This window comes from Canis aureus, chromosome X (assembly GCF_053574225.1).
Source record: "Canis aureus isolate CA01 chromosome X, VMU_Caureus_v.1.0, whole genome shotgun sequence".
Lineage (NCBI taxonomy): Eukaryota > Metazoa > Chordata > Mammalia > Carnivora > Canidae > Canis > Canis aureus.
This window is the reverse complement of record NC_135649.1, coordinates 80,889,241-80,916,712: the sequence shown is the minus strand read 5'-3', so window position 1 is coordinate 80,916,712 and position 27,472 is coordinate 80,889,241. Positions and strand designations below refer to the sequence as shown.

The following is a 27,472-nucleotide window of genomic DNA, read 5'->3' as shown; positions in this document are numbered from 1 at the left end:
CTGTGGAGATGTCTGCTGTTACCCTAATATTCCTCCCCATAAAAGTCAGGGATTTCTTGTCTCTTGCTGCTTTAAGGATCTTCTCTTTATCTTTGGTATTTACAAGCTTCACTATTAAATGTCAAGGCGTTGAACGGTTTTTATTGATTTTAGAGTGGGAATCTCTCTATTTCCTGGATCTGAATGCCTGTTTCCCTTCCCAGATTAGGAAAGTTTTCAGCTAGAATTTGTTCAAATACATATTCTGGCCCTCTGTTTCTATCGGCGCCCTCGGGAACACCAATTAAACTTAAGTTTTTCTTCCTCAGGGTGTTGTTTATTTCCCTTAATCTATCTTCATGGTCTTTTAACTGTTTGTCTCTTTTTTTCTCAGTTTCCCTCTTTGCTATCAACTTGTCTTCTATGTCACTCACTCGTTCTTCCACCTCGTTAACCCTCGTTGTTAGGACTTCTAGTTTGGATTGCATCTCATTCAATTGATTTTTAATTTCTGCCTGATTAGCTCTAAATTCTGCAGTCATGAAGTCTCTTGAGTCCTTTATGCTTTTTTCTAGAGCCACCAGTAGCTGTATGATAGTGCTTCTGAATTGGCCTTCTGACATTGAATTGTAATCCAGATTTTGTAACTCTGTGGGAGAGAGGACTGTTTCTGATTCTTTTGAGGTGAGGTTTTCCTTCTAGTCATTTTGCTCAGTGCAGAGTGGCCAAAAGCAAGTTGTATTGGGAAAAGGAGAAAAAGAGAGAGAGGAGAGAAAGAAGGAAAGAAAAGAGAAAGAGGGAAAAAAAAGGAAGAAAGAAACGAAAAAAAAAGAAGAAAAGTAGAAAGAAAAAGAAAGAAAGGAAAAAAGGGGGGTGGGGGAAGGAAACAAATCAAAAAGCAAAACAAAACAAAACAAAACAACAACAAAAAAAAGAAAGAAAGAAAGAAAGAAAGAAAGAAAGAAAGAAAGAAAGAAAGAAGAAAGAAAGAAAGAAAGAACGAACCACGGGGAGTATCTTCTGATTCTGTGTACTTTAAGTCCCTTGACTTCCCCTGGAAATTGTCCGTCTAGCTGGTCTTCTGGGGGAGGGGACTGTTGTGCTGATTTTCAGGTGTTAGCAGTTGGGGGACCTGTGTGCCCCTGCCTGGTACAGGGCTCAGTGGGGGTTGTTTACCCCGTCAGGCCCCAGGAGCAACAGCCCCAGTGGCGGGGCCAGCTCTGGAAACCTGGATTCAGCCCCCGCAGTAACTCCGGAGCTCTCCGTCTGCAGGGCCTGGAGGCTCCGGGGCGGGGCCGCTGATCTGCTCAGCTGGGGCAGGAGCGTCCTTGCTGTCCTGGGCCCTCCGGGACTCTGCCTGTCCTGGGGGGAGGCTGGATCCTGGGCTGTGGCCCGGCGCCCTGTGCTCCTGGTCTGCACTGTTGGATTCGCGCTCCCGGCCGTGCAGCCCCCTCCGCGGAGCCCCCGCCCGAGCCCCTCCGAGCTGCTCCGGGTCCCGCCTTGTGCGCTGCAGCCCTTAGGGAGCTCGGCGCACTCTCCTGGGCACGCAGTTGCTCTGTTACTGTCCCAGGGAACCTGAGGGCATCCTCGCCCTCCTGGGTCCTGCTCCAACTCCCTGGGAGCCCCTTTCCGCCTGGGAAGGTTGGTGCAGCTCCTGCGTCTCCAGGACAGGGCTCTCCTGTTCTGGGGACACTCGCCCCGGCCTCAGCCCCGCTCCTCCCGGGGCCCCTCCCCCTTAGATACTTTGTTTCTTTATTTCTTTTTCCCGTCTTCCTACCTTGATAGAAGCGCGAACTCTTCTCACTGTAGCATTCCAGCTGTTCTCTCTTTAATTCTCAGGCCGAATTCATAGATTTTCAGGATAATTTGAAGGTTTTCTAGTTAATTTGGGGGAGACAGGTGATTTGGGGACCCTACTCTTCCGCCATCTTGCCCCTCCCTCCGAGAAGACTCAAATTAATAGAATCATGAATGAGAGAGGAGAGATCACTACCAACACCAAGGAAATAAAAATGATTTTAAAAACATTATGAACCCCAATAAATTAGGCAATCTAGAAGAAATGGACGCATTCCTGGAAACCCACAAACGACCAAAACTGGAACAGGAAGAAATAGAAAACCTTAACAGGCCAATAACCAGGGAGGAAATTGAAGCAGTCATCAAAAACCTCCCAAGACACAAGAGTCCAGGGCCAGATGGCTTCCCAGGGGAATTCTATCAAACGTTTAAAGAAGAAATCATACCTATTCTACTAAAGCTGTTTGGAAAGATAGAAAGAGATGGAGTACTTCCAAATTCATTCCATGAGGCCAGCATCACCTTAATTCCAAAACCAGACAAAGACCCCACCAAAAAGGAGAATTACAGACCAATATCCCTGATGAACATGGATGCAAAAATTCTCAACAAGATACTAGCCAATAGGATCCAACAGCACATTAAGAAAATTATTCACCATGACCAAGTAGGATTTATCCCCGGGACACAAGGCTGGTTCAACACTCGTAAAACAATCAATGTGATTCATCATATCAGCAAGAAAAAAACCAAGAACCATATGATCCTCTCATTAGATGCAGAGAAAGCATTTGACAAAATACAGCATCCATTCCTGATCAAAACTCTTCAGAGTGTAGGGATAGAGGGAACATTCCTCGACATCTTAAAAGCCATCTACGAAAACCCAACAGCAAATATAATTCTCAGTGGGGAAGCACTGGGAGCCTTTCCCCTAAGATCAGGAACAAGACAGGGATGTCCACTCTCACCACTGCTATTCAACATGGTACTGGAAGTCCTAGCCTCAGCAATCAGACAACAAAAAGACATTAAAGGCATTCAAATTGGCAAAGAAGAAGTCAAACTCTCCCTCTTCGCCGATGACATGATACTCTACATAGAAAACCCAAAAGTCTCCACCCCAAGATTGCTAGAACTCATACAGCAATTCGGTAGCGTGGCAGGATACAAAATCAATGCCCAGAAGTCAGTGGCATTTCTATACACTAACAATGAGACTGAAGAAAGAGAAATTAAGGAGTCAATCCCATTTACAATTGCACCCAAAAGCATAAGATACCTAGGAATAAACCTAACCAAAGATGTAAAGGATCTATACCCTCAAAACTATAGAACACTTCTGAAAGAAATTGAGGAAGACACAAAGAGATGGAAAAATATTCCATGCTCATGGATTGGCAGAATTAATATTGTGAAAATGTCAATGTTACCCAGGGCAATATACACGTTTAATGCAATCCCTATCAAAATACCATGGACTTTCTTCAGAGAGTTAGAACAAATTATTTTAAGATTTGTGTGGAATCAGAAAAGACCCCGAATAGCCAGGGGAATTTTAAAAAAGAAAACCATAGCTGGGGGCATCACAATGCCAGATTTCAGGTTGTACTACAAAGCTGTGGTCATCAAGACAGTGTGGTACTGGCACAAAAACAGACACATAGATCAGTGGAACAGAATAGAGAATCCAGAAGTGGACCCTGAACTTTATGGGCAACTAATATTCGATAAAGGAGGAAAGACTATCCATTGGAAGAAAGACAGTCTCTTCAATAAATGGTGCTGGGAAAATTGGACATCCACATGCAGAAGAATGAAACTAGACCACTCTCTTTCACCATACACCAAGATAAACTCAAAATGGATGAAAGATCTAAATGTGAGACAAGATTCCATCAAAATCCTAGAGAAGAACACAGGCAACACCCTTTTTGAACTCGGCCATAGTAACTTCTTGCAAGATACATCCACGAAGGCAAAAGAAACAAAAGCAAAAATGAACTATTGGGACTTCATCAAGATAAAAAGCTTTTGCACAGCAAAGGATACAGTCAACAAAACTCAAAGACAACCTACAGAATGGGAGAAGATATTTGCAAATGACATATCAGATAAAGGGCTAGTTTCCAAGATCTATAAAGAACTTATTAAACTCAACACCAAAGAAACAAACAATCCAATCATGAAATGGGCAAAAGACATGAACAGAAATCTCACAGAGGAAGACATAGACATGGCCAACATGCATATGAGAAAATGTTCTGCATCACTTGCCATCAGGGAAATACAAATCAAAACTACAATGAGATACCACCTCACACCAGTGAGAATGGGGAAAATTAACAAGGCAGGAAACAACAAATGTTGGAGAGGATGCGGAGAAAAGGGAACCCTCTTACACTGTTGGTGGGAATGTGAACTGGTGCAGCCACTCTGGAAAACTGTGTGGAGGTTCCTCAAAGAGTTAAAAATAGACCTGCCCTACGACCCAGCAATTGCACTGTTGGGGATTTACCCCAAAGATACAAATGCAATGAAACGCCGGGACACCTGCACCCCGATGTTTATAGCAGCAATGGCCACGATAGCCAAACTGTGGAAGGAGCCTCGGTGTCCAACGAAAGATGAATGGATAAAGAAGATGTGGTTTATGTATACAATGGAATATTACTCAGCTATTAGAAATGACAAATACCCACCATTTGCTTCAACGTGGATGGAACTGGAGGGTATTATGCTGAGTGAAGTAAGTCAGTCGGAGAAGGACAAACATTATATGTTCTCATTCATTTGGGGAATATAAATAATAGTGAAAGGGAATATAGGGAAGGGAGAAGAAATGTGTGGGAAATATCAGAAAGGGAGACAGAACGTAAAGACTGCTAACTCTGGGAAACGAACTAGGGGTGGTAGAAGGGGAGGAGGGCGGGGGGTGGGAGTGAATGGGTGACGGGCACTGGGTGTTATTCTGTATGTTAGGAAATTGAACACCAATAAAAAAAATAATAATAATAAAAAAAAGTAAAAAAGAAAACCATATCTGGGGGCATCACAATGCCAGATTTCAGGTTGTACTACAAGGCTGTGGCCATCAAGACAGTGTGGTACTGGCACAAAAACAGACACATAGATCAATGGAACAGAATAGAGAACCCAGAAGTGGACCCTCAACTTTATGGCCAACTAATATTCGATGAAGGAGGAAAGACTATCCATTGGAAGAAAGACAGTCTCTTCAGTAAATGGTGCTGGGAAAATTGGACATCCACATGCAGAAGAATGAAACTAGACCACTCTCTTTCATCATACACAAAGATAAACTCAAAATGGATGAAAGATCTAAATGTGAGACAAGAGTCCATCAAAATCCTAGAGGAGAACACAGGCAACACCCTTTTTGAACTCGGCCACAGTAACTTCTTGCAAGATACATCCACGAAGGCAAAAGAAACAAAAGCAAAAATGAACTATTGGGACTTCATCAAGATAAGAAGCTTTTGCACAGCAAAGGATACAGTCAACAAAACTCAAAGACAACCTACAGAATGGGAGAAGATATTTGCAAATGACGTATCAGATAAAGGGCTAGTTTCCAAGATCTATAAAGAACTTATTCAACTCAACACCAAAGAAACAAATAATCCAATCATGAAATGGGCAAAAGACATGAAGAGAAATCTCACAGAGGAAGACATAGGCATGACCAACATGCACATGAGAAAATGCTCTGCATCACTTGCCATCAGGGAAATACAAATCAAAACCACAATGAGATACCACCTCACACCAGTGAGAATGGGGAAAATTAACAAGGCAGGAAACAACAAATGTTGGAGAGGATGCGGAGAAAAGGGAACCCTCTTACACTGTTGGTGGGAATGTGAACTGGTGCAGCCACTCTGGAAAACTTTGTGGAGGTTCCTCAAAGAGTTAAAAATAGACCTGCCCTACGACCCAGCAATTGCACTGTTGGGGATTTACCCCAAAGATTCAGATTCAATGAAATGCAAGGACACCTGCACCCCGATGTTTCTAGCAGCAATGGCCACAATAGCCAAACTGTGGAAGGAGCCTCAGTGTCCATCGAAAGATGAATGGATAAAGAAAATGTGGTTTATGTATACAATGGAATATTACTCAGCCATTAGAAACGACAAATACCCACCATTTGCTTCAACGTGGATGGAACTGGAGGGTATTATGCTGAGTGAAGTAAGTCAATCGTAGAAGGACAAACATGTATGTTCTCATTCATTTGGGGAATATAAATAATAGTGAAAGGGAATATAAGGGAAGGGAAAAGAAATGTGTGGGAAATATCAGAAAGGGAGACAGAACATAAAGACTCCTAACTCTGGTAAACGAACTAGGGGTGGTGGAAGGGGAGGAGGGCAGGGGGTGGGGGAGAGTGGGTGACGGGCACTGAGGGGGACACTTGACGGGATGAGCACTGGGTGTTATTCTGTATGTTGGTAAATTGAACACCAATAAAAAATTATTTTATTAAAAAAAATTCCATGCAGGAGTTTTCCCTGGTGGAAAAATGCTTAGCAGGGAAATCAGGGAGAATCACACTAGAGCCAATGAAGTCTCAAGATTCCTGGAGTCCTTATAAGAGGAAGGCCATCTAGGGGAAAACACCACAAACCATGGTCCAGTATTGGTAAAGGGCTGCAGTGCCACAGCACTCCAGGGCATATGGGAGAAGCCAGTTGGTTAGGTGGGCCAGCTCAGAAGCTCCCTTTACCCTAGAGCTCAGCTCCGAATGGAACTGGCTGTGTCCCACTCCCTTCAGGAGAGGGAGTCCCCAGGACTATGGGTCCAGCAGAATAGGGCCCCAGATCCCAGAGCGCCCAAGCTGACAAAGCTGGCAATCCTGCATTCTCCCTGGGACAGGCGGTAGAGGGGAGAGCACAGGAAAGCAAGAACTCTCCTGCTGCTGGGTGCCCGGCAAGCTGTGCAGATCAGTGCACCCGTGCCTGTCCCCAGGAGCATCTAGGCCAGTGCAGACTGTGAGACTGTGGTTAGTTACTCATGGGGAGCTTGACTCCAGAGCTGGAAATCTGGCTGCAGCCATTGTTGTTTATCCTCTTTGTTTCACAGTGTGTCTGGGAGGGGCGGGCCGCCAGGGAACAAAGGCCTCACAGGATAAACAGGTCATACTGAGCCCAGACCTGGCAAGGGGCGGGGCATCTCCACCCAGGTACAGACACCTGAGAATTATCACAGCAGATCCCTCCCCCAGAAGACCAGCTGGAAGAACAAGGGAAGAGCAAGTTTATTGACCAAGCAGTGCTGGATAGCTCCAGGACCGAGGGAAAATAGTATATAGAAGTAGAAGGTGCCTTTTTTTTCTTATAGTTTCCATTTTCCATTATGACTCTTTTTTATATTAGACTAAAAATTTCCAATATTTTCTCCCACCAGTATTTTTCCAGCTCTTTCATTTTTAAGTTTTTTCCTTTTTGACCTTCATATATCTACAATTACATGTCTTAGATATATTTTTCACTTCTGGATTCCCTTCAAAGTATTCAATTTAATTTTGGGAGATATACGAGATATGGGTTTTTGTTTTGTGTTGTTTTCTCTGCCTCATTTTGTTCTACAATGGTGGAAGTTAATACCTTCTAAAACATGACCAACATACACCCAGAGTATAGTGGAATACCATGCTGGTTCATTCTGTGAGATTATATTCTAGCTTCCTTCGCATTCTGCCCCCTTCTTTTATATTGTTTATGTTTTGATGGTCAATGTTGGAGCTTTGTATAAGTATTACTGGTTTATATAAATTTGGGATTGAGCATCTTCTAACATACAGAACAAAATACACTTAGAACCCAGAGGATAACCCTCCAGAACCCCTCGGGTAGACTATATTTTCTCTCCACTACCACTTCTTCACCACTGCTATCCCCCCTTTTTCTACTATCCCCCCTTTTTTCTCTTTTTCCTCTTTTTTTACTTTTTTCTTTTCTATTCTTCTTTGTGGTTTTTGGCTTTTATTTTTACTTTTTTTTTACTTTTGTTTTTCACTTTAGTTTTAAAATTTGTTTTTCACTTTAGTGGTCCCTTTGTTTTATTTTGTTCTGTGCTTCTTTTTCTTTTATTTTCTCGTCTCTGACCCATCTAGGGTGTATTTTACTTAGGTTGTGGTTGGTATTTTTGACTCAGCCCATTCAAACAACCACTCTGTAACAGACAAAATGACTAGAAAAAACAATTCACCACAAAAGGAAGAACTGGGAACAGTACACTCTGCCACAGAGTTACAGAATTTGGATTTCAATGTGATGTCAGAAAGTCAATTAAGAAGTACAATTTTAAAGCTACTGGTGGCTCTGGAAAAAACCATAAAGGACTCTAGAGACTTTGTTACTGCAGAATTGAGATATAATCAGGCCAAAATTAAAAATAGATGAAAGGAGATGCAATACAAATTGGTTGTCCTAACTGCAAGGATTAATGAGGTGGAAGAGAGAGTGAGTGGCATAAAAGACAAGGAAGGAAGCTGACGAAAAAAGAGCAAAACCATTAAGAGACCATGAGGAAAGGCTTAGGGAAATAAATGATAGCTTAAGAAGGAAGAATTTATGTCTAACTGGGATTCCAGAAGAGGCTGAAAGAGAGAGAGGACCACAAAGTATATTTGAACAAATCATAGCTGAGAACTTCCCTAATCTGGGGAAGGAAACAGGCATTCAGATCCAAGAGATAGAGAGGACTCCCCCCGCCACACACAAAATCAATAAAAACCATTCACACCTCAAAATTTAATAGTGAAACTTGCAAATATCAAAGATAACAAGAAAATTCTTAAAGCAGTGTGAGATGAGAGATTCTTAACCTATAGGCGAGAAATATCAGATTAACAGAAAACCTCTCCACAGAGCTTTAGCAGGCCAGAAAGCACTGGCACGATATATTCAGGGTCCTAAATGAGAAGAGCACGCAACCAAGAATACTTAATCCAGCAAGGCTGTCATTCAGAATAGGAGAGAGAAAGAGCTTACTAGATAGGCAGAAACAGAAAGAAAACATGACCACCAAAGCAGCTCTGCAAGAAATATTAAGGGGGACCCTGTAAAAGAAAGAGGAAGCACAAAGAAACAATCCACAAAACAGGGACTGAATAGGAAATACGATGACACTAAATTCATATCTTTCAATAATTGCTTTGAACATGAATGGGTAAATGATCCATCAGAAGATGTGGGGTATCGGACTGGATAAAGAAGCAAGATCCATCTATATGCTGTCCACAAGAGACTCATTTTAGACCTAAGGACACTTCCAGCCTGAAAATGAAAGGCTGTAGAACCATTTACCATTCAAATGGTCCTTAAAAGAGGGATCCCTGGGTGGCGCAGTGGTTTGTCGCCTGCCTTTGGCCCAGGGCACTATCCTGGAGACTCAGGATCGAATCCCACGTCGGGCTCCCTGCGTGGAGCCTGCTTCTCCCTCTGCCTGTGTCTCTTCTCTCTCTCTCTCTCTCTGTGTGACTATCATAAATAAATAAAAATTTATAAAAAAAAAAAAAACAAACAAATGGTCCTTAAAAGAAAGCTGGGGTAGCAATACTCATATCAGATAAACTGAAGTTTATCCCAAAGACTGTAGTAAGAGATGAAGAGGGACACTATATCATACTTAAAAGATCTATCTAATAAAAAGACCTAACAATCATGACTATTAATGCCCCTAATATGGGAGCTGCAAAGGATATCAATCAATTAATAACCACAGTAAAGACATACTTAGATAATAATACACTAATAGTAGGAGACTTCAACACGGCACTTTCTGTAAATGACAGATCTTCTAAACACAACATCTCCATAGAAACAAGGGCCTTAAATGATACATTGGACCAAATATATTTCACAGATATATACAGAACTTTCCATCTGAACACAACTGAATACAGATTCTTCTCAAGTAAACATGGAACTTTCTCCAGAATAGACCACATACTGGGTCACAAATCAGGTCTTAACCGATACCAAAAGATGGGGATTGGACCCTGCATATTTTCAGACCATAATGCTTTGAAACTTGAACTCAATCACAAGAAGAAATTTGGAAGAAACTCAAACACGTGGAGGCTAAAGAGCATCCTGCTAAAAGATGAAAGGGTCAACCAGGAAATTAGAGAGGAATTAAAAAGATTCATGGAAACTAATGAAAATGAAGATACAGCCATTCAAAATCTTTAGGATACAGCAAAAGCGGTTCTAAGAGGGAAATACATCGCAATACAAGCATCCCTCAAAAAATTGGAAAAAACCTCAAATACACAAGCTAACCTTGCACCTAAAGGAATTGGAAAAAGAACAGCAAGTAAAGCCTACACTAAGCAGAAGATGAGAGATAATAAAGATTCAAGCAGAACTCAGTGTAATAGAGACCAGAAGAACTGTAGAAGAGATCAACAAAACCAGGAGTTGGTTTTTTGAAAGAATTAATAAGATAGATAAACCATTAGCCAGTCTTATTAACAAGAAAAAAGACTCAAATTAACAAAATCACAAATGAAAGATGAGAGATCACAACCAATACCAAGGAAATACAAATGATCTTAAAAAAGGAATTATGAGCAGCTATATGCAAACAAATTAGGAACCTAGAAGAAATAGGTGCATTTACGGAAAACCACAAATTACCAGAACTGGAACAGGAAGAAATAGAAAACCTGAAAAGGCCAATAACCAGCAAGGAAATTGAAGCAGTCATCGAAAACCACACAAGACAGAAATTTCTAGGGCCAGATGGATTCCCAGGGAAATCTTATCAAATGTTTAAAGAAGAAACAATACCTATTCTACTAAAGGTGCTCTGAAAGATAGAAACGGATGAAATATTTCAAAACTTGTTTTATGAGGCCAGCATTACTTCCAAAACCAAAGACCCCACCAAAAAGGAGAAATACAGGCCAATATCCCTGATGAACACAGATGCAAAAATTTTCAACAAGATAGGATCCAAAAGTACATTAAGAAGATTATTCACCATGACCAATTGGGATTTGTCCCTGGGATGCAAGGTTGGTTCAACACTCATAAAACAATCAACATGACAGATTACAACAACAAAAGAAAAAAACAAGAACCGTATGATCCTCTCAAATGCAAAGATGCAAAGAAAGCATTTGACAAAATACAGCATCCATTCCTGATTATAACTCTTCAGAGTGTAGGGATAGAGGGAATATTCCTCAATACCATAAAAGCCATTTATGAAAAACTCACAGCGAATATCATTCTAAGTGGGGAAAAACTGAAAGCCTTTCCCCTAAAATCAGGAACACAACAGGGATGTTTACTCTCACCACTGTTAACGTACTACTAGAAGTCCTAGCCTCAGCAATGAGACAACAACAAAAAATAAATAAATAAAAGGCATTCAAATGGTCAAAGAAGAAGTTAAACTCTCCCTCTTCACAGATGACATGATACTGTACATAGAAAACCCAAAAGACTCCACCCCAAGATTGCTAGAACTCATACAGCAATTCGGCAGTGTGGCAGGATACAAAATCAATGCTCAGAAACCAGTGGCATTTCTAAACACTAACAATGAGGCTGAAAAAGTGAAACTAAGGAATCAATCCCAATTACAATTGCACCCAAAAGCATAGGATACCTAGGAATAAATCTAACCAAAGAGGTAAAGGATCTATACCCTAAAAACTACAGAACACTTCTGAAAATTGAGGAAGACACCAAGAGATGGAAAACATTCCATGGTCATGGATTGGAAGAATTAATATTATGAAAATGTCTATGCTACGTCAGGCAATTTACACATTCAATGCAATTCCTATCAAAATATCATGGACTTTCTTCACAGACTTGGAACAAATAATCTTAAGATTTGTGTGAAATCAGAAATGATCCTGAATAGCCCGGAGAATACTGAAAAAGAAAACCAGAGCTGGGGGCATCACAATGCCGGATTTCAAGTTGTACTACAAAGCTGTGATCATCAAGACAGTGTGGCATTGGCACAAAAACACATATATCAATGGAACAGAATAGAGAACCCAGAAATGGGCCCTCAACTCTATCGTCAACTAATATTTGACAAAGCAGGAAAGACTATCCACTGGAAAAAGGACACTCTCTATAATAAATGCTTTTGGGAAATTTGGACAGCCATGTGCAGAAGAATGAAACTACACCATTCTCTGACACCATACACAAAGATAAACTCAAAGTGGTTGAAAGATCTAAATGTGAGGCAAGAATCCATCAAAATCCTAGAGGAGAACACAGGCGACACCTTTTTTGAACTTGGCCACAGCAACTTCTTCAAGATACATCTATGAAGGCAAAGGAAACAAAAGTAAAAATGAACTACTGAGACTTAATCAGGATAAAAAGCTTCTGCACAGTAAAAGAAACAGTCAACAAAACTAAAAGGCAGCCTACAGAATGGAAGAAGATATTTCCAAGTGACATATCAGATAAAGGGCTAGTATCCAAGATCTACAAAGAACTTATTAATCTCAACACCCAAGAAACAAACAATCCAATCATGAAATGGGCTGTAGACATGAATATAAATTTCACCAAAGAAGACATACACATGGCCAACAAGCACATGGGACAGTGCTCCACATCACTTGTCATTAGGGAAATACAAATCAAAACCATGAGCTACCACCTCACATCAGTGAGAATTGTGAAAATTAACAAGATGGGAAACAGATGTTGGAGAGAATGTGGAAAAGGGGGAACCCTCTTGCACTGTTGGTGGGAATGCAAACTGGTACAGCCACTCTGGAAAACAGTGTGGAGGTTCCTCAAAGAGTTAGAAATAGAGCTACCCTACAACCCCACAATTGCACTACTGGGGATTTACTCCAAAGATACTGATGTTGTGAAACACCAGGACACCTGCACCCCAATGTTCATAGCAGCAATGTCCACAATAGACCAACTGTGAAAGGAGCTTCAGTGTCCATCAAAAGATGAATGGATAAAGAAGATGTTGTATATATGTATATATACATATATCCCTAACTCTGGGAAAGGAACAAAGGGTTGCAGAAGGGGAGGTGGCAGGGCGTTGGTGTAACTGGTGACAGGCACTGAGGAGGGCACTTGATGCGATGAGCACTGGGTGTTATACTATATGTTGGCAAACTGAACTTCAATAAAAACAAATATAAAAAAAAATAAGTTCACAAACCGAAGAGAATATTCTCTTTGGAATAGTCTGTTGGATACTGGTATCAGAATGATGCTAGTTTCAAAATCAATGTGAATAACTCTAAGATTTTCAATTCTGTAACAATGTGGGTATTCCTAGAAAATTTGAAAGAACTCACCGATAAAAAAATATCTGGTCCTGGGACACCTGGGTGGCTAAGTGGTTGAGCGTCTGCCTTTGGCTCACGGCATGATCTCAAGGTTCTGGGATCGAGTCCCACATCAGGCAGGGAGCCTGCTTCCCCTTCTGTCTATGTCTTTCCTTTCTCTGTGTCTCTCATAAATAAATAAATTCTTTTTAAAAAATCTGGCCCTAAAGTATTTTTGTTTTCTTTTTTAAATAATAAATTTATTTTTTATTGGTGTTCAATTTGCCAACATACAGAATAACACCCAGTGCTCATTCCATCCTAAAGTATTTTTGGAAGTTTTTCTTTGATAATTATTTTCAATGTTTCTACAGTTACAGGTCCATTTTGATTGGAACTTCTTACTAGTGTTTGGTGTTTAACATTTTATTCATATTTAAAATTTGCTGAGATTTTCAAATATATTAAGGTACAATTATAGTAGTTTCCTATAACTTAAGAAAAGTTCATTGTATTTGTTCTATTCCATTTATCATTTAAATTTTATTTATAATTTATCTTTGTTTTCTTAATTAAATTTGCTAGAGGCTTATCTACTTAATTCATCTCCCCATAAAAACAACACACCCCTTGGTTCCATATTATATTGGATTCTTAATCATATAATTTCATTCTTCATTTTTAATAATGAAATATTTAAGATTATGAATTTACTTCTGAATATTGCTCTTAACGTTTTGACAAGTCGTGATCTCATTTTTGTTACTTTTTATTAGCCTACTAGTGTTTCTTTTGACTAATACTTGCATATAAATGTGTTCTGAAATATTAAAGCAGTGGAAGACTTACTTTTGTTTGGATTTGTTTCTAAATTTGTTAGAAGTTTTAAATTATCTTTTGACAACAGGTCCAGGATCATTTCTGCTTATAAAAGTATGCAAAGATTTTCTTTGTGGTATACCATATGATTATTTACAAAGTGTTCTCTATTTGAAAGGAGTGTGTATTCACTGTCAGTCAAATATAATTTTTGATATTAATTAAATCTGATGAATTGTGTTTTTCAAATATTCTAAGAACTTATTTTTTGGTTTACTTTATCTTTCATAGTTAAATTGTATGAGTCTTCCATATAGACATTTCTATAATTTTTCCTCCTGTATTACAAATAGGTTTTTCTTAAAGTTTTTGGGTATAAAAATATTTCACGAATACAATATCCTTAAATTGTTTGTATCTTCAGGGTGCCTGGGTGGCTCAGTCGGTTGGGTTTCTGCATTCAGTTCAGGTCATGATCCCAGAATTCTAGGAATAAGCTCCATGTCAGGCTCCCTACACAGTGGGGAGTCTGCTTCTCCCTCTTCTTCTGCCCCTCCCCCTGCCCCTTCTCTCTCTTTCACTCACTCTCTCCCTCAAATAAAATATTTTTTAAAAACCCAAAAATAGTTTATATTTTCTATCAATATAAACTAAATCTCATGGGACCAAAATGATTATGTGGTTATTGCTCCTGTTTTGTTTCCAAATAGATAAGTGACATGATCAGATGTCTTATTTAGAGAATGGATTGATAAGAAGGAGGTGAGACCAAGAGATGAGAAGCCAGTGAAAAGACTCCTACAATAGTTCTGGTTAAGAAATCATGAGTGATTGGATAAAGACAAAGGCTGCAGAGAGGTTTATAGCAAGTAGAATCATGAAGACTTGGAATTACTTAGATTGAAGGGGGCTGGGGCAAGTGAGAAGAGTTGAGGGTTAACACCCTGGTTTCTGATTTAATTGACCATTATCTAAAAGGCAATATAGGAGAAAGAGCTGGCATGGCTATTCAGAATAGGCGATCTTCTAAAGTTCTTCTTTCTCATTATACTCATCCCAAAGGACTTGAGTCCAGACCTAAAGCTCAGTGTTGAATCTTTGCCAATTGATTGCTTACTCAAACCAAAGCCTACATTAGTGTAAAACACTAGGCTACATATTAAATTTCGGGGATCATATTTAATTTATGTGGTAAGAGCTCCTTCATAAATTTCAGGAATCATTTGGACTATGAAAGAAGGAATAAATGTTTGATACCATTCCTGGGGTAATCCATATGTGAAGGTTAAATTTTCCACAAGAGGGCAGCATCACCTAATAAATTATGTCATTGAGAGCCTCCTCCAATAGGTACTATGGGGGCATCCTGAAAGGGTAGACTGTAGGTTCAGGGAGCCATAGGACCTGCCACACCATGAAAGCTGAAAGGCCCTACTATCTCTAAGGCCACATTTACAGCTACCCCTAAGTGACTGGTAGTGGCAGATGTTGCTATAGTAGGAACCAAGAGAATGTGATGCTCACCAAGGGATGAGTAGATGACAACCAGATACTCTCATTCTTATGACTGGCTCAGAAGCCACCAGGGATGGGGTCTACACTCCCTCCAAGTACTAGTATCTCTGTGTAACCAGTATCTCACAGGGACCTTTATTTCACATTCAGATCTTTGTTACCCCTAATGGTTTCTCTGCAAATCATGTGCTATTGAAGGTTAGGCTGCAAAGCACACTATAGTTCTGATGTTCTCAGTATTTAGTAATATTTGGTTACTCCAATTATGCTTCTTTTATACCCCAGGGAAAAGAATGGGAATAAAATTCCTGGAGAATCCAGTAAGTGAAAGGCATTTTATATACCTTGCCTCACTGAATCAACACAACAATGCCATTATATGGAACTACTTTAATGTGACAGAACTAGGCAGTGCCATACATGGGTCTATCTGACTCTAAAGCAAAAACTACTAAGCTTCCTCTCCAAGAACGCTTATTTAAAATCTAAATCATGGGATGCTTGAGTGGCTCACTGGTTGAGCCCTTGGGCTCAGGTTGTGATCCCAGGGTCCTGGGATGGAGTCCCTGCTTCTCCTTCTGCCTATGTTTCTGCCTGTCTTTCTGTGTCTCTCATGAATAGATAAATAAAATCTTTTTTAAAAATAAATAAAACCTAAATCATGAGCCATTCAAGATTGAGTCAGTGGCAATGTATCTACTGTATAAGGCATTACTTAACATGTCACTTCCTGTCCAGATACATGAGCAAGGATGGATTAATCTTAGGTATCAGCAGGTAATCCGATAACTCAATGAGATCCTATGTAACCTGACCCTTACTAACTTAAAACCCTTTCCCCTTATGCATTGTCTCAGGCTAAATCACTTGGATGTAAAGCATGAGAACAGCAGAAAAATTAAAGATGGCTTCTGTGTTTCTGGTTTGGTAAACTGAGGGTACGGTGGTCACAGGCACTGAGATGAGGCACTTGGAAGAAAAGAGGACATGTTAGGTTTTAAGCATATTGTGCTTGAAATGCTTCTGAGACATCTAAAGTCTAAATGTCCAGTAGGAAATTGACTATATGGGTTCTGGGGCTCAAGAGATATAGGAATAGATACATGTAAGTGATAATTGAAGCTCTGGAACTGAATGAGATTCTCCATGGTATGTTAACAAGTTATAAAGAGTGGAACTAGGGAAAATACCAACATTTAAGGGATGATCAGAGGCAGAACAGGTAGTAGAACCTGGTTTTAAAAAATGAACAGAGAGGTAGGAAAATAACAAGACAATGGGGGTATCTTGCAAGCAAGAAAGGAGAGTTTCAAAGAGAACATAATCCAGAGCAACAATGTCAAGTGCCATATACTAGTCACACATGGTGAAGACTGAGAATAATCCATTGACTTTGACATTTAGGAAGTAATATGTAGCTTTTGACACAGTAGTTTTAATGGGCTTATGAAGGTCCAATTCAGACTGCAATAGGTGGAAAGCTAAATTGTAGATGAAGACAGTGAGTAGAGACTCTCCTTTTGAGAGACCAAGTATGAACATAGGAAAAAGATGGGGTATTAGCCAGAAGGGGATGTGAGGATGCTTTAAAAATAATTTTTCTAGTAAAAATAATTAAGATTGAGAAGCTCAGGCATGTGCATAGGATAAAGGAAACTAATAGAAGGGAGAAGTAGGAGCTCCAATGGCACAGAGCAAAGATACAGCAGCAAGATGAAAGAAGCCATATGGAAAGCTCACCAATAAGCAGACATGTAATGGCAGCAGAATAACTATGCCCAGATATGTCCTTAGCTTCCTTCTGCTTCTGCCACTCCACTTATCTGGAATGCCTTTCTCCTCGGGATGCCTTATTTGGCCAATTCTACCCACCCTTTAGCTCAAATTCCACTTTCTCTATGAATTCTTACCCTACCAACGTTTTCTGTAGTTAACTCTCTCTTTCTCTTGAATTCTAGTAGCAATTTCTGTCTGAACAATCCATTTGACAATCACTCTTCACCCTGTGAAATCTCCCTTATTGCTTTTTTCAAAAAATGTATTGCTAATTTGTCACAGGTGTGTCTTTTCTCCATTAGACTGTATAATCCCCAAGGGAAGGGTTTCTATCTTAGAATTTGCCACAGCTTCCAGAATGCCTACCATGGCTGGTAGTAGGGGTCTCTTTAAATCTATGTGGTTGATTTAAATAAAAACTTGAAAAAAAATAAATCTATGTGGTTGAACAGTGGCAGCCTGTTATGAAGGAGACAAAAACACCAGGTTAGGTAGGCCCTGGATATATATTGAGTCATTTTGTTTTCTCAGAAGCAAATAAGAAGCCTGAGTCTTGCAGACATAAAATAAATGTAACCAGGGTGACACAGGTAATATGTAATAGTGTCAGGATTTGAACCAAAGACCTTTTCACCTAGGTCATTCTGCTTTGGTTGTCTGTAAAATTCTGTTCATGTGAAACACCTCTTTCTTTGATGGTGTTGACAGAGACATAACTCTATTGAGGCTTTAGTATCAACCAAGCAGTTTCAGTGGCCCCCATTCCTTATAGCAAATCTCCCTGTACCTTACCTCCTGACAATCAGCTTGAGGATCCGAAAGGAGCCTTTGATGAGGATGAGGGCCTCTTGGCGGGAGCCATACAATGGAGTGCCATTGATATTCACCAGCTCATCACCAGTCCTCATCTTCTGGGACAAGGCTGCCTTGCCCCCATCTTCAATCTGTGTTGCAGAGAACAAAACAGAAAACAAGTGGTGAGATGAGTCCTTACCTAAAATTCTACTTTCTGGTTCCTCCCAACCTCTGAGCCACAAGTAGTACTGGGAGATGGCTCCAGGAAGCCCTGGGAGATTGCTTAGAAGCTGACTGCAAGCTATTCTTTACTGAAGGCAAAGCTTGGGCAAACCTTTGGGGAAGGAGGCAATACAGAAATAATGCAATCTTCACTCTGGAGGAATCCACATCCATCTGGGGAGATAAGCACTTCTAAATGAGAATGATATTTAGAAAGAACAGGATAGTGTGACCTGAAGTAGCATCATGGCATAGCAAAACATGAACAGAAATTAGAGCCAGAAGAGCTAGGCTCCAGCAAAATGACCTTTGACAAGTCCTTTCCTATCTTTGGGCAGCCTTTGAAGTCTGATAAATTTGAGTTTGAATCTTGGTTCTAGGACTTCCAGCTGAATGACTCTGAGCAAACTACCTAACATCTTTCTGTCTCAATTACCTGATAGGGGAAGTACAAATAACAAAGAGTACCTACCTCACAGGGTTATCAGCATATGGAATGTCTGAGAGCATTTAAGTCCTCAGTAAATGTGAGCTCTAATGATTATAGCAAGGGAGTGGACTCCAAAGACCTTCAGCTTCCAGCTCAATAGCCTATGAGTGGAATTGCAAATTCAAAAGATACCAAGTATGTACAAAGTAGCTGATCATTTATCTATGTCTTTTCAACAAGTGCCTAGTACAGTGCTTCTAGGGTACAGAAAATAGTGGGCATTCACCAAAATCTAGAAACACGGGTGTTTACTGTTTCATCATCACAGCCCACAGAATTTCCATTGACCAGGGCAATTTTGGAAAGAAGGTAGTCAGGCTGGAGGGCATAGAAATCAGAGGCATTAACTCTGGGAAACGAACTAGGGGTGGTGGAAAGGGAGGTGGGCGGGGAGTGGGGGTGACTGGGTGGTGGGCACTGAAAGGGCACTTGATGGGATGAGCACTGGGTGTTACTCTGTATATTGACAAATTGAACACCAATAAAAAATAAATTTATTTAAAAAAAGAAAGCAGAGGCAGAAATAATAGCAGCTGGAATGGGCAAAAGCAAAACAAAGCAAAACTGTCCCCCCATGGGGGGGATTATGGCTACTTTTATATGTAACATTCCTTCTACCACAAAGGTGAGTTCTACATATTAGAACATCAATTCCATCCATGGCAGTAGGAGTAATCATTCCTCAAATTTTTGGTGAATTTCTAGTATGCACAGGATAGCATACTAAGTGCTAAAGAAATGAACAAAGCACACATAGCTTCCAGCCTCAAGGTTAGGTTACTGTCTGAAGTTCATATGTCCACAGAGATGGACATATGATCTAACGATAAAAAAAAAAAGGTCCACCCCACTGATGGAATCAGGAAGAGATGTTTGTTTTTTTCCTAGGAGCAAGTAAGGTGAGGATAATTAAACTATACCATCTTTAGGGAAAGGCAGATTCTTTTTTTAAGGCTTTATTTATTTATTCATGAGAGACACAGAAAGAGGCAGAGACATAGGCAGAGGGAGAAGCAGGGTCCCCTCAGGGAGCCTGATGCAGGACTCGATCCCAGGACCCTGGGATGACGACCTGAGCCAAAGGCAGATGTTCAACCCCTGAGCCACCAAGGTGCCCCAGAAAAGCAGATTCTAAGTGGAGCAACCAAAAGCTAGTTTTTGCCATAGGTATTTTTATATTTCTATTCTTCTCTCAGTCCTTTATACAATCCCTCCAATCTATCCCCCACCACGGAAGTTAGAATACTGCTGAGCTTTAGATTGGCCAGCTCATGTGCAATTTGGCAGTTGAGACCTCGAGTGCAGAGAAAAATGTTAATTCAGGATTTTAAAAACCCCATCAAATACATTGAAATTCTAAGGTAAATCACAGACTATTATTAAATTTACTGCTGCTAACCCAACAGTTTTTTTAAATTAACCTTTGTCTGACAAATCATAGGTTAGCCAAGTGACATTGAATATATATACCTTTGTTCCAGTACCTGGGCCCACCACTCAAGATAAAACAAGCCAATATTGGTAAATGGGGAACAACTCTCAGCAAATTAATTAGGATCACATTCTTATTTCCATTGTCATTATCATTATTACTTCACAGTCACTGCTGCCTGCTGCCAAAAAAAAAAAGAAAGAAAGAAAGAAAAGAAGAAGCAGCAGCAGCAGCAGCAGCAGCAGCAAAGTGGTGTACTGGAATTTCAGACGGTCTACTGGAATGACTCATTCCTTTGGCATCCACAGAGGGCTCTGGGCATCAGGCAGGACTTTCAACAGGGATCAGCCATTTAAAAGGGCTCCCTTAGGCTAACAAAGAGCCACAAACAGGGGCCTAACTAATGAATGCTAACAGATTTTTCCTGTTGATGTACATTGGTCTTAATTCATTCTACCTATTTTTTATTCATAAAACTCAATTATCCATATTACTATTAGCAAGTCTCCCTTCAATATGTGTTGGTATTAAGTACCACCTCGAGTTAATTAAGCACTTCATTACATCAACTAGATTTGTTTATTCTAGGCCAGAAAATGAAAGAGGGAACATTTTAAACAAAAATGCTTAATTATTGCTTCAGCAAAAGCTTAAGCGTTTTGCATTCCCTTCTGCTACTTGGGCTGCCACTGAGTCCTTGCAGGGACTCTTTCTTGGACTACAGCCTCAGGCCAACTATGCATGCCCCTTTTAAAAAAGGTTTATTTTTATTGAGGGGGAGAGGGGCTTAGGGAGAAGGAGAACCTCAAGCAGACTCCCTGCTGAGCACAGAGCCTGATGCAAGGCTCAATCCCACAACCCTGAGATCTTGGACCTGAGCTGAAACCAAGAGTCTGATGCTTAACCATCTGAACCACACGGGTGCCCCACATGCCTCTTTTCTGTTTTCTGCCCTTTCTCAGTTACTAGCAGCTTCCTCCTCAGGACAGATGTGTAATAATACCATTTTAACACAAGTGCAAGAACTTGTAAACAACAGACCAATAAATTATGGGCACCTGGCACAGTCCCAGAGTCAAGATGGGTCCAGATCAGGAAATGAAACTCCCTTTGATTGAAAGTCCCTAGGACTATACTCCAAACTAGCCTTTTCCTAGATCCAGGGCATTTACTGAGCTATGCAACTTATTCCTTCTTACCTCTCCTGACTTCTTTTTTTTAAGATTTTATTTATTCATGAGACACACACAGAGAGAGGGGGAGAGAGAGAGAGAGAGAGAGAGAGAGAGAGGCACAGAGACATAGGCAGAGGGAGAAGCAGGCTCCCTGAGGGGAGCCTGATTTGGGTCTCAATCCCAGAACCTCAGGATAACACCATGAGCCAAAGGCAGATGCTCAACCACTGAGCCACCCAGGCATCCCACTTCTCCTGATTTCTTGATGCTTTTAAAAAGTTATCGTTCAATGGTCTTTCCTCCACTCCACCTCTAGATTTCCAGCATGTCTTCCATTTATTGTTTTGCCAGTTCTCCAGGTCAGTGGCTCAACTACACATTTGCTTATATAGAAGATAAAGCAGCTGTGCTCACTTTTCTATCAAGGAGAAGGGATGAAAAGGAAAGGAAGGAAGAAAGGAGGGGAAGGAGAGAGGGAGGGGGGGCTGGAGGGAAAGAAGAAAATGTATGTATTATTTTATAAAATGTGTTTTTTCCTTTTCCACTGTCCCACGTACAAGTCTGGCTGAGGCCCAGGAAAGGTGTGAATCAACAAACTTATTGAGAATAACATGCACTGCTTGAGGGGTTGTGTAGCATCATTTGATGCTGCCCATTCAGTAAGGCTGATCAACTTCCCAGCTCTTCCTGAATCAGACTTTTGGGGTGGCTTTCTTATTTCAAGTGTTGTAAATTCTCAGATTGTACCCAAACGCACTGGAATGTCAGTATAAACACACATCAAAGCCCAATGTAAATGATGCTTAATTTATATGTCATTTTGGATTATCCAAGTGATTGCTGGGCTAAGCAGTGAGTTGTCCAAGTAATTGAAAATGGATTGCATAAAGATCATATAACCAAAAGCTAGCTGGTGTCTGGAAAATTGGGAAGAGGTGATTGACCTTGGACAAGTCCCTTTCCCCTCTTGTGGTTTCTTTGATCTTTACTGGTAAAACGTGGGGGTCTGGCTTGATGATTTCTGAGGGTCTTGGAGCTCTGACATTCAGTGACCTGTGAACAGTTAACAAAACCATGCTGACACAGATAATCCAGCTTTTCATTCCATTGTACTTTGTCTTCGACCATGTTTCACTCCTTCAAAACTAATTAACATCCATCTCTCATTTCCCTATGGTCTTTATCTATTGTTATGGAATGGTCCATCAAGGCTGGACCACTTTTTTAAAAAGCACAGTTAGGATCTTGAGAAGGAGATTCCTGAAGCTTCATTTTGTGCTAATGAGCTAGCAATTTGGAAATTTTTGATGGATCTCCAATGAAGCATGAGGTACTCTGATAGCTGTCAACAAAGTGACTCTCTTTACTTGAGAGTAAAGGCAACAAAAAATGGACTTAACACTGGCTTTTATTAGTCAGATACTAGCAGATCCTTGCTTGGAGCTTTTGAATAAACTTGGGAGAGATGAGAGAGCAAAGGAAAGAAAAGTAATAAGGTTCATCTTGAAAAAAAAGTAGTGCAAGAGAAACATCATTCGCAACAATAACCAGCAGGTATTGAAAGCTTATTATAATAGTGTAAGAGCAGCATTAAAAATCAATGGCATGATGGTGAATGCCTCAGCTTGCTACAAGAAAATTATTGGAAAAAAAAAAAAGGCATTGACTGAAACATTCCTGGCCAGCTCTAAGAGCCTCTGGCCAAATTACCAGCCCACACTCCTATCTCAACCAGCTTGTATATAGTCTAAGAAGGCAAACAGCATAGTTAATTGTTTAAATTGATTTTTTTCTGCAAATAGATAGAAAAGGTCCACTTAGAATAGTAGCTGTATTGCCTAAAAAAAAAAAAAAAAAAAACCATGCTCCAAATGTCTGAGCACCCTTCGAAAGATTTTCAACGTTTTAGTAACACTCTAGACACCACTTCAGCAATTTGGTTTTTTCTGGGGAATCAACAGAGAAAATGCAGAGAGGGAGAAAAGCTGGATTTAAGAAGTTTAGCTATTAGGAAGTTGGATCATCACATTGTAGGATAAAGTCTGTACTTATTCCAAAACTTAGCTTGAAATCTTGAACAGACCACAGGTTGGGGGCTGTCTGTTTCAGATCTGCTCTCTCTACCATATTGGTATCCCTTACCATCTCCTGCTAGGAGAGATTAATCAGAGTGCCCTGGGCAGGGAAGGCAGAGGCTTTGAAACTTCTGCAGTCTCTTTGCCATGACTTTCAACTCTGATGCCAGGCTGCAGACATACCAGCTGCCCTAACTTTTCTGTCTTAGCAACTCTCTCTTCAAAATCCATTTCAGATTTCAGTAGTCTAGATTAGAAAAGCAAGAAACCCTGCCATTCTTCATCTTCCCTACCTTACCCAAAGCTAAACAGAAAACCTGTCCCTTAAACAAGAAGTCAAAAACCACCACCAATTAAAAAGATGTAAGTGGAGGCACCTGGGTGGATCAGTGGTTGAGCATCTGCCTTGGGCTCAGGTCATGATCCTGGGGTCCTGGAATCAAGTTCCACATCAGGCTCCTCACAGGGAGCCTGCTTCTCCCTCTGCTACGTCTCTGCCTCTCTGTGTGTATCTCTCATGAATGAATAAAAAACTAAAAAAAAAAAAAAAGATGTAAGTGGCCCTGGCTCTATGTGGTGATTCCTGGATGCAGATAGCTTGAGGAGGTGGACACCAAGTGAGGAGATACTCTTTTCCTCCACCAGCTGAGAAAAAGATGCCCAAATCCTACATAGGGCTGCCCCAGAGTGTAAAGTCCTGTGGATTAGGCCCATGATCTTGGGCCAGTGTAACTCTGCTATGACCACAGCATGACCTATCCCTATAGACAGTGCCCTCGTCCTCAGCTGCTTAATCACCCTCTTATCTTCACCACAAAGGTCCTCTAAGCAACAAATCATTATATTTCCCCAGGGATTAGCCCAAGTAGAATTCTAAGGATCTCTGTCAAAAACTCAGTTCAGAGCCAAGCTCGGTTCTAGAAATCTGGTGATCAGGAAAGGAGTAGAGAGTCAAGAGCACTGTATCCTCCATCGGCAACCAAAATTGAGTTTTCATCAATGACTCCCAACAAGTCAGATCCCAGCAGTCAGTCTGCTGTCTCCATAAATCAAGTAAGGGGGAACAAACATCACTATGCAAGAGGGGGCTCAGGGTTTCTTCCATTGTCAGCAGATATGCTCATTGGGGTCCTGTTCACACTCTGGAAACTCTAGCCATTTATTTACACTGAAGTCTTTTGCTGACATTAATATTATCAGTGCTCATTAAAAATGTCAGCCTTTGGTGGTTTAGAACAATGATCTCCAGAGTAGGGTGTATATATAGCACAGGCTACACACAAGATAATCTACTAGAAGGGGAGATATTTGAACTTCTGTTTATATTTACATTTATCAAAAATCATTTAAAAGTTAAGCATCATTAATATTTAATTTTGGTGGTAGTAAATTATATCATTCATAAATAAAATTATATGTATTCAGGACACAAACTCAAGACATTTTTGCTAGTGTAAATGTTTACTAAAAAATTTCTCCAGAGATCCCTGGGTGGCTCAGTGGTTTAGCACCTGCCTTCCACCCAGGGCGTGATCCTGGAGTTCCGGGATCGAGTCCCATGTCGGGCTTCCTGCGTGAAGCCTGCTTCTCCCTCTGCCTGTGTCTCTGCCTCTCTCTCTGTGTCTCTCATGAATAAATAAATAAACTCCTTAAAAAATTTTCTCTAAATCATAGACTTAAATGAGAGGGCTAAAACCAAAATACTTTTAGAGGAAAGCATAAGAGACGATCTTTGTGACCTTGGGCGGGGGCAAAGATTTCTTTGACAGGATGCAAAAAGCAATAACCGTAAAAGAAAAAGTGCTATACTGGGAGTTCATCAAAAAAAAAAAAAAAAATATATATATATATATACATACATGTATGCATATATACATTCATCAAAAATGTCACTAAAAAGTGAAAAGACAAGTCACAGACTAGGAAAAAATATTCATGATACATCTATATGACAAAGGCCTTATATCAAAACATGAAAAGAAAAACACAACAAATTAACAATTGGCAAATGACTCGACCAGGCACTTCACTAAAGATAGCCAAATGGCCAAGAGACATATGAAAAGGTGCTCACTATAATTTTTCATCAGAGAAATTTAAATTCACAGTAAAATATCAGTACACATCCACTAGAATACTTAAGAAGACTTAAAATGCCATGTATCGAGAGGAATATACAACATTGAACTCTACATTGCTGGTGGGAGTATAAAATTTTACAGTCACTGTAGAAATCTGTACACTCATTGTTGAACCCAGAAATTAATTCCACACTTAGGTAAACCCAAGAAAAAGAAGTGCAGGTGTCCACAAAAAGATGTGATAGGACACACTTTATTCATAATAGACAAAAAGTAAGAATAACTCCAATGTTCACCAATACAAACACATTCCAAGAGCTTGGGAAGTTGGCAGAGTAAGAGGACCCTGGCCTCATCTGGTCCCACGTTACAAGTAGATGTCATCCACATCCAAGTCAATAAATAGGAGAGTGACTTGAAGACTGGCAGAACAAACTCAACAATGCAATATAGAGAAGCAGCAGCATCTGAAAGATAAGAAAGGTCAGAAAGGTGGAAGGAGGTTGCCTGTAGGAGGGAGGGAGCTGTGTGCAAGGAGAAGGAAAGAAATGGGCACTTGTACCAGGGAGCTCTCATGGGAAAGACTAATCCCCATAACATTTGACTTTAAAAATCAGAGGGGCTGAATTCTGTGAGTTTGTAAAACCAGTGGAACTTGGAGCCCAGAGCTTTGATAGTCAGCTGACTCAGCACTGGGCTAGCCCGAAGGGCTAGTGATAGCTGGGTTGTCAACTCAAAGAGACAGCAGCCTATGTGGAAATGCAACAGAAAAACTGCAGCTTACAAAATGCTGGGAGCAAACGGGAGACAGATCTGTTCATATTGATTTCAGAGTATGTTGTGGGACTTCTTTGAAAATGCATGAGTTGGCAGGCATGATTTTCCTCGCCCACTCCCCAGCATAAACACAGAACCACCTGTGGGAGGGAGGGATGCACAGATACTTATAGCCCAGGCTTAGGACAAATTATTTTAAAGCGTGTGCATGCCCCACTTAGCTGCTGGTAGCATAGTGGCTACTGCATGCCCTGCCCAGCCCCTGCACCATACCCAGCCCCATGTTCCCAGCCACTATCATATACCACACACCCACCGTAGGCCCCCCAGGCACTGCAGTGCTACAGGGGATCTGACATAGGACTAGTTCCCAACACAAATTTTACTAACAAGGCTGCCCCGCTCCGAAGTTCCCTGGAGGGCATGCCCCCTCCCCACCCAGAGCTGCCCTGTCTGGGTCCCACTAACACCACAGAGAGCAAGCAAAGCCCGTAACAGGCAGAGTCAGTACAGAAGATTGCACTGAAAGGAAAAGTGACTCAGACACAACAGCAGGGTATAAGCAACACACATAGGATACTCTCCTGAATTGCCAGGTTCTGGTGAACAGGTGACACTGCATTGCATGGTACTCCAGGACCTCCTCTTCATAAAGTCATTACTTTCCAAGGCAGGAGACTGGGCTGATGTTCTTAACACACAGAAAGAGACACGGAGAAGCAGACAAAATGAGGGGACAGACATTCGTTGAGAAATGTATCCCAAATGAAAAAACAGGACAAGACCATGGCCAGAGATCTGAGCAAAGTAGATATAAGTAACATGCTTGATAGAGACCTTAAAACAATGATCATAAGGATACTCACTGGACTTGAGAAAAGAGTGGATGATATGAGAAAGCTCCTTAACACAGACATAAGGAATAACATAGCAGAGATAAAGGGCTCAAAAAACAAAGAAACAGGCTTCATGGAACAAATAGCAAGATAGAAGAAGCAGAAGAAGGAATTAGTGGCCTAAAAGACTGAGTAATGGAAAGTAATCAAGCTGAACAAAAGTGAGGAAAAAAATTACACAAAATGAGAATAGATTCAGGGAATTCAATGACTCCATCAGATGTAAGAGCATTCATATTATAGGAGTCCCAGAAGAAGAAAAGGTGGCAGAAAATTTACTTGAAGAAATAATAGTTGAATACTTCTGTAATCTGGGGAAGGAAACAGATATC

At 40.6% G+C, this 27,472-nt stretch overlaps 1 protein-coding gene across 1 annotated transcript in view; it reads right to left on the bottom strand.

The window, feature by feature from the left end:
* The window catches only part of SHROOM4 (shroom family member 4), a 267,208-nt gene that overhangs the window by 144,249 nt on the left and 95,487 nt on the right, over positions 1 to 27,472 (bottom strand). The window contains exon 2 of the mRNA XM_077889500.1: positions 17,990 to 18,141. Coding sequence (XP_077745626.1) covers positions 17,990 to 18,141 — 152 coding nt within the window. The remainder of the gene's footprint in view (positions 1 to 17,989; positions 18,142 to 27,472) is intronic.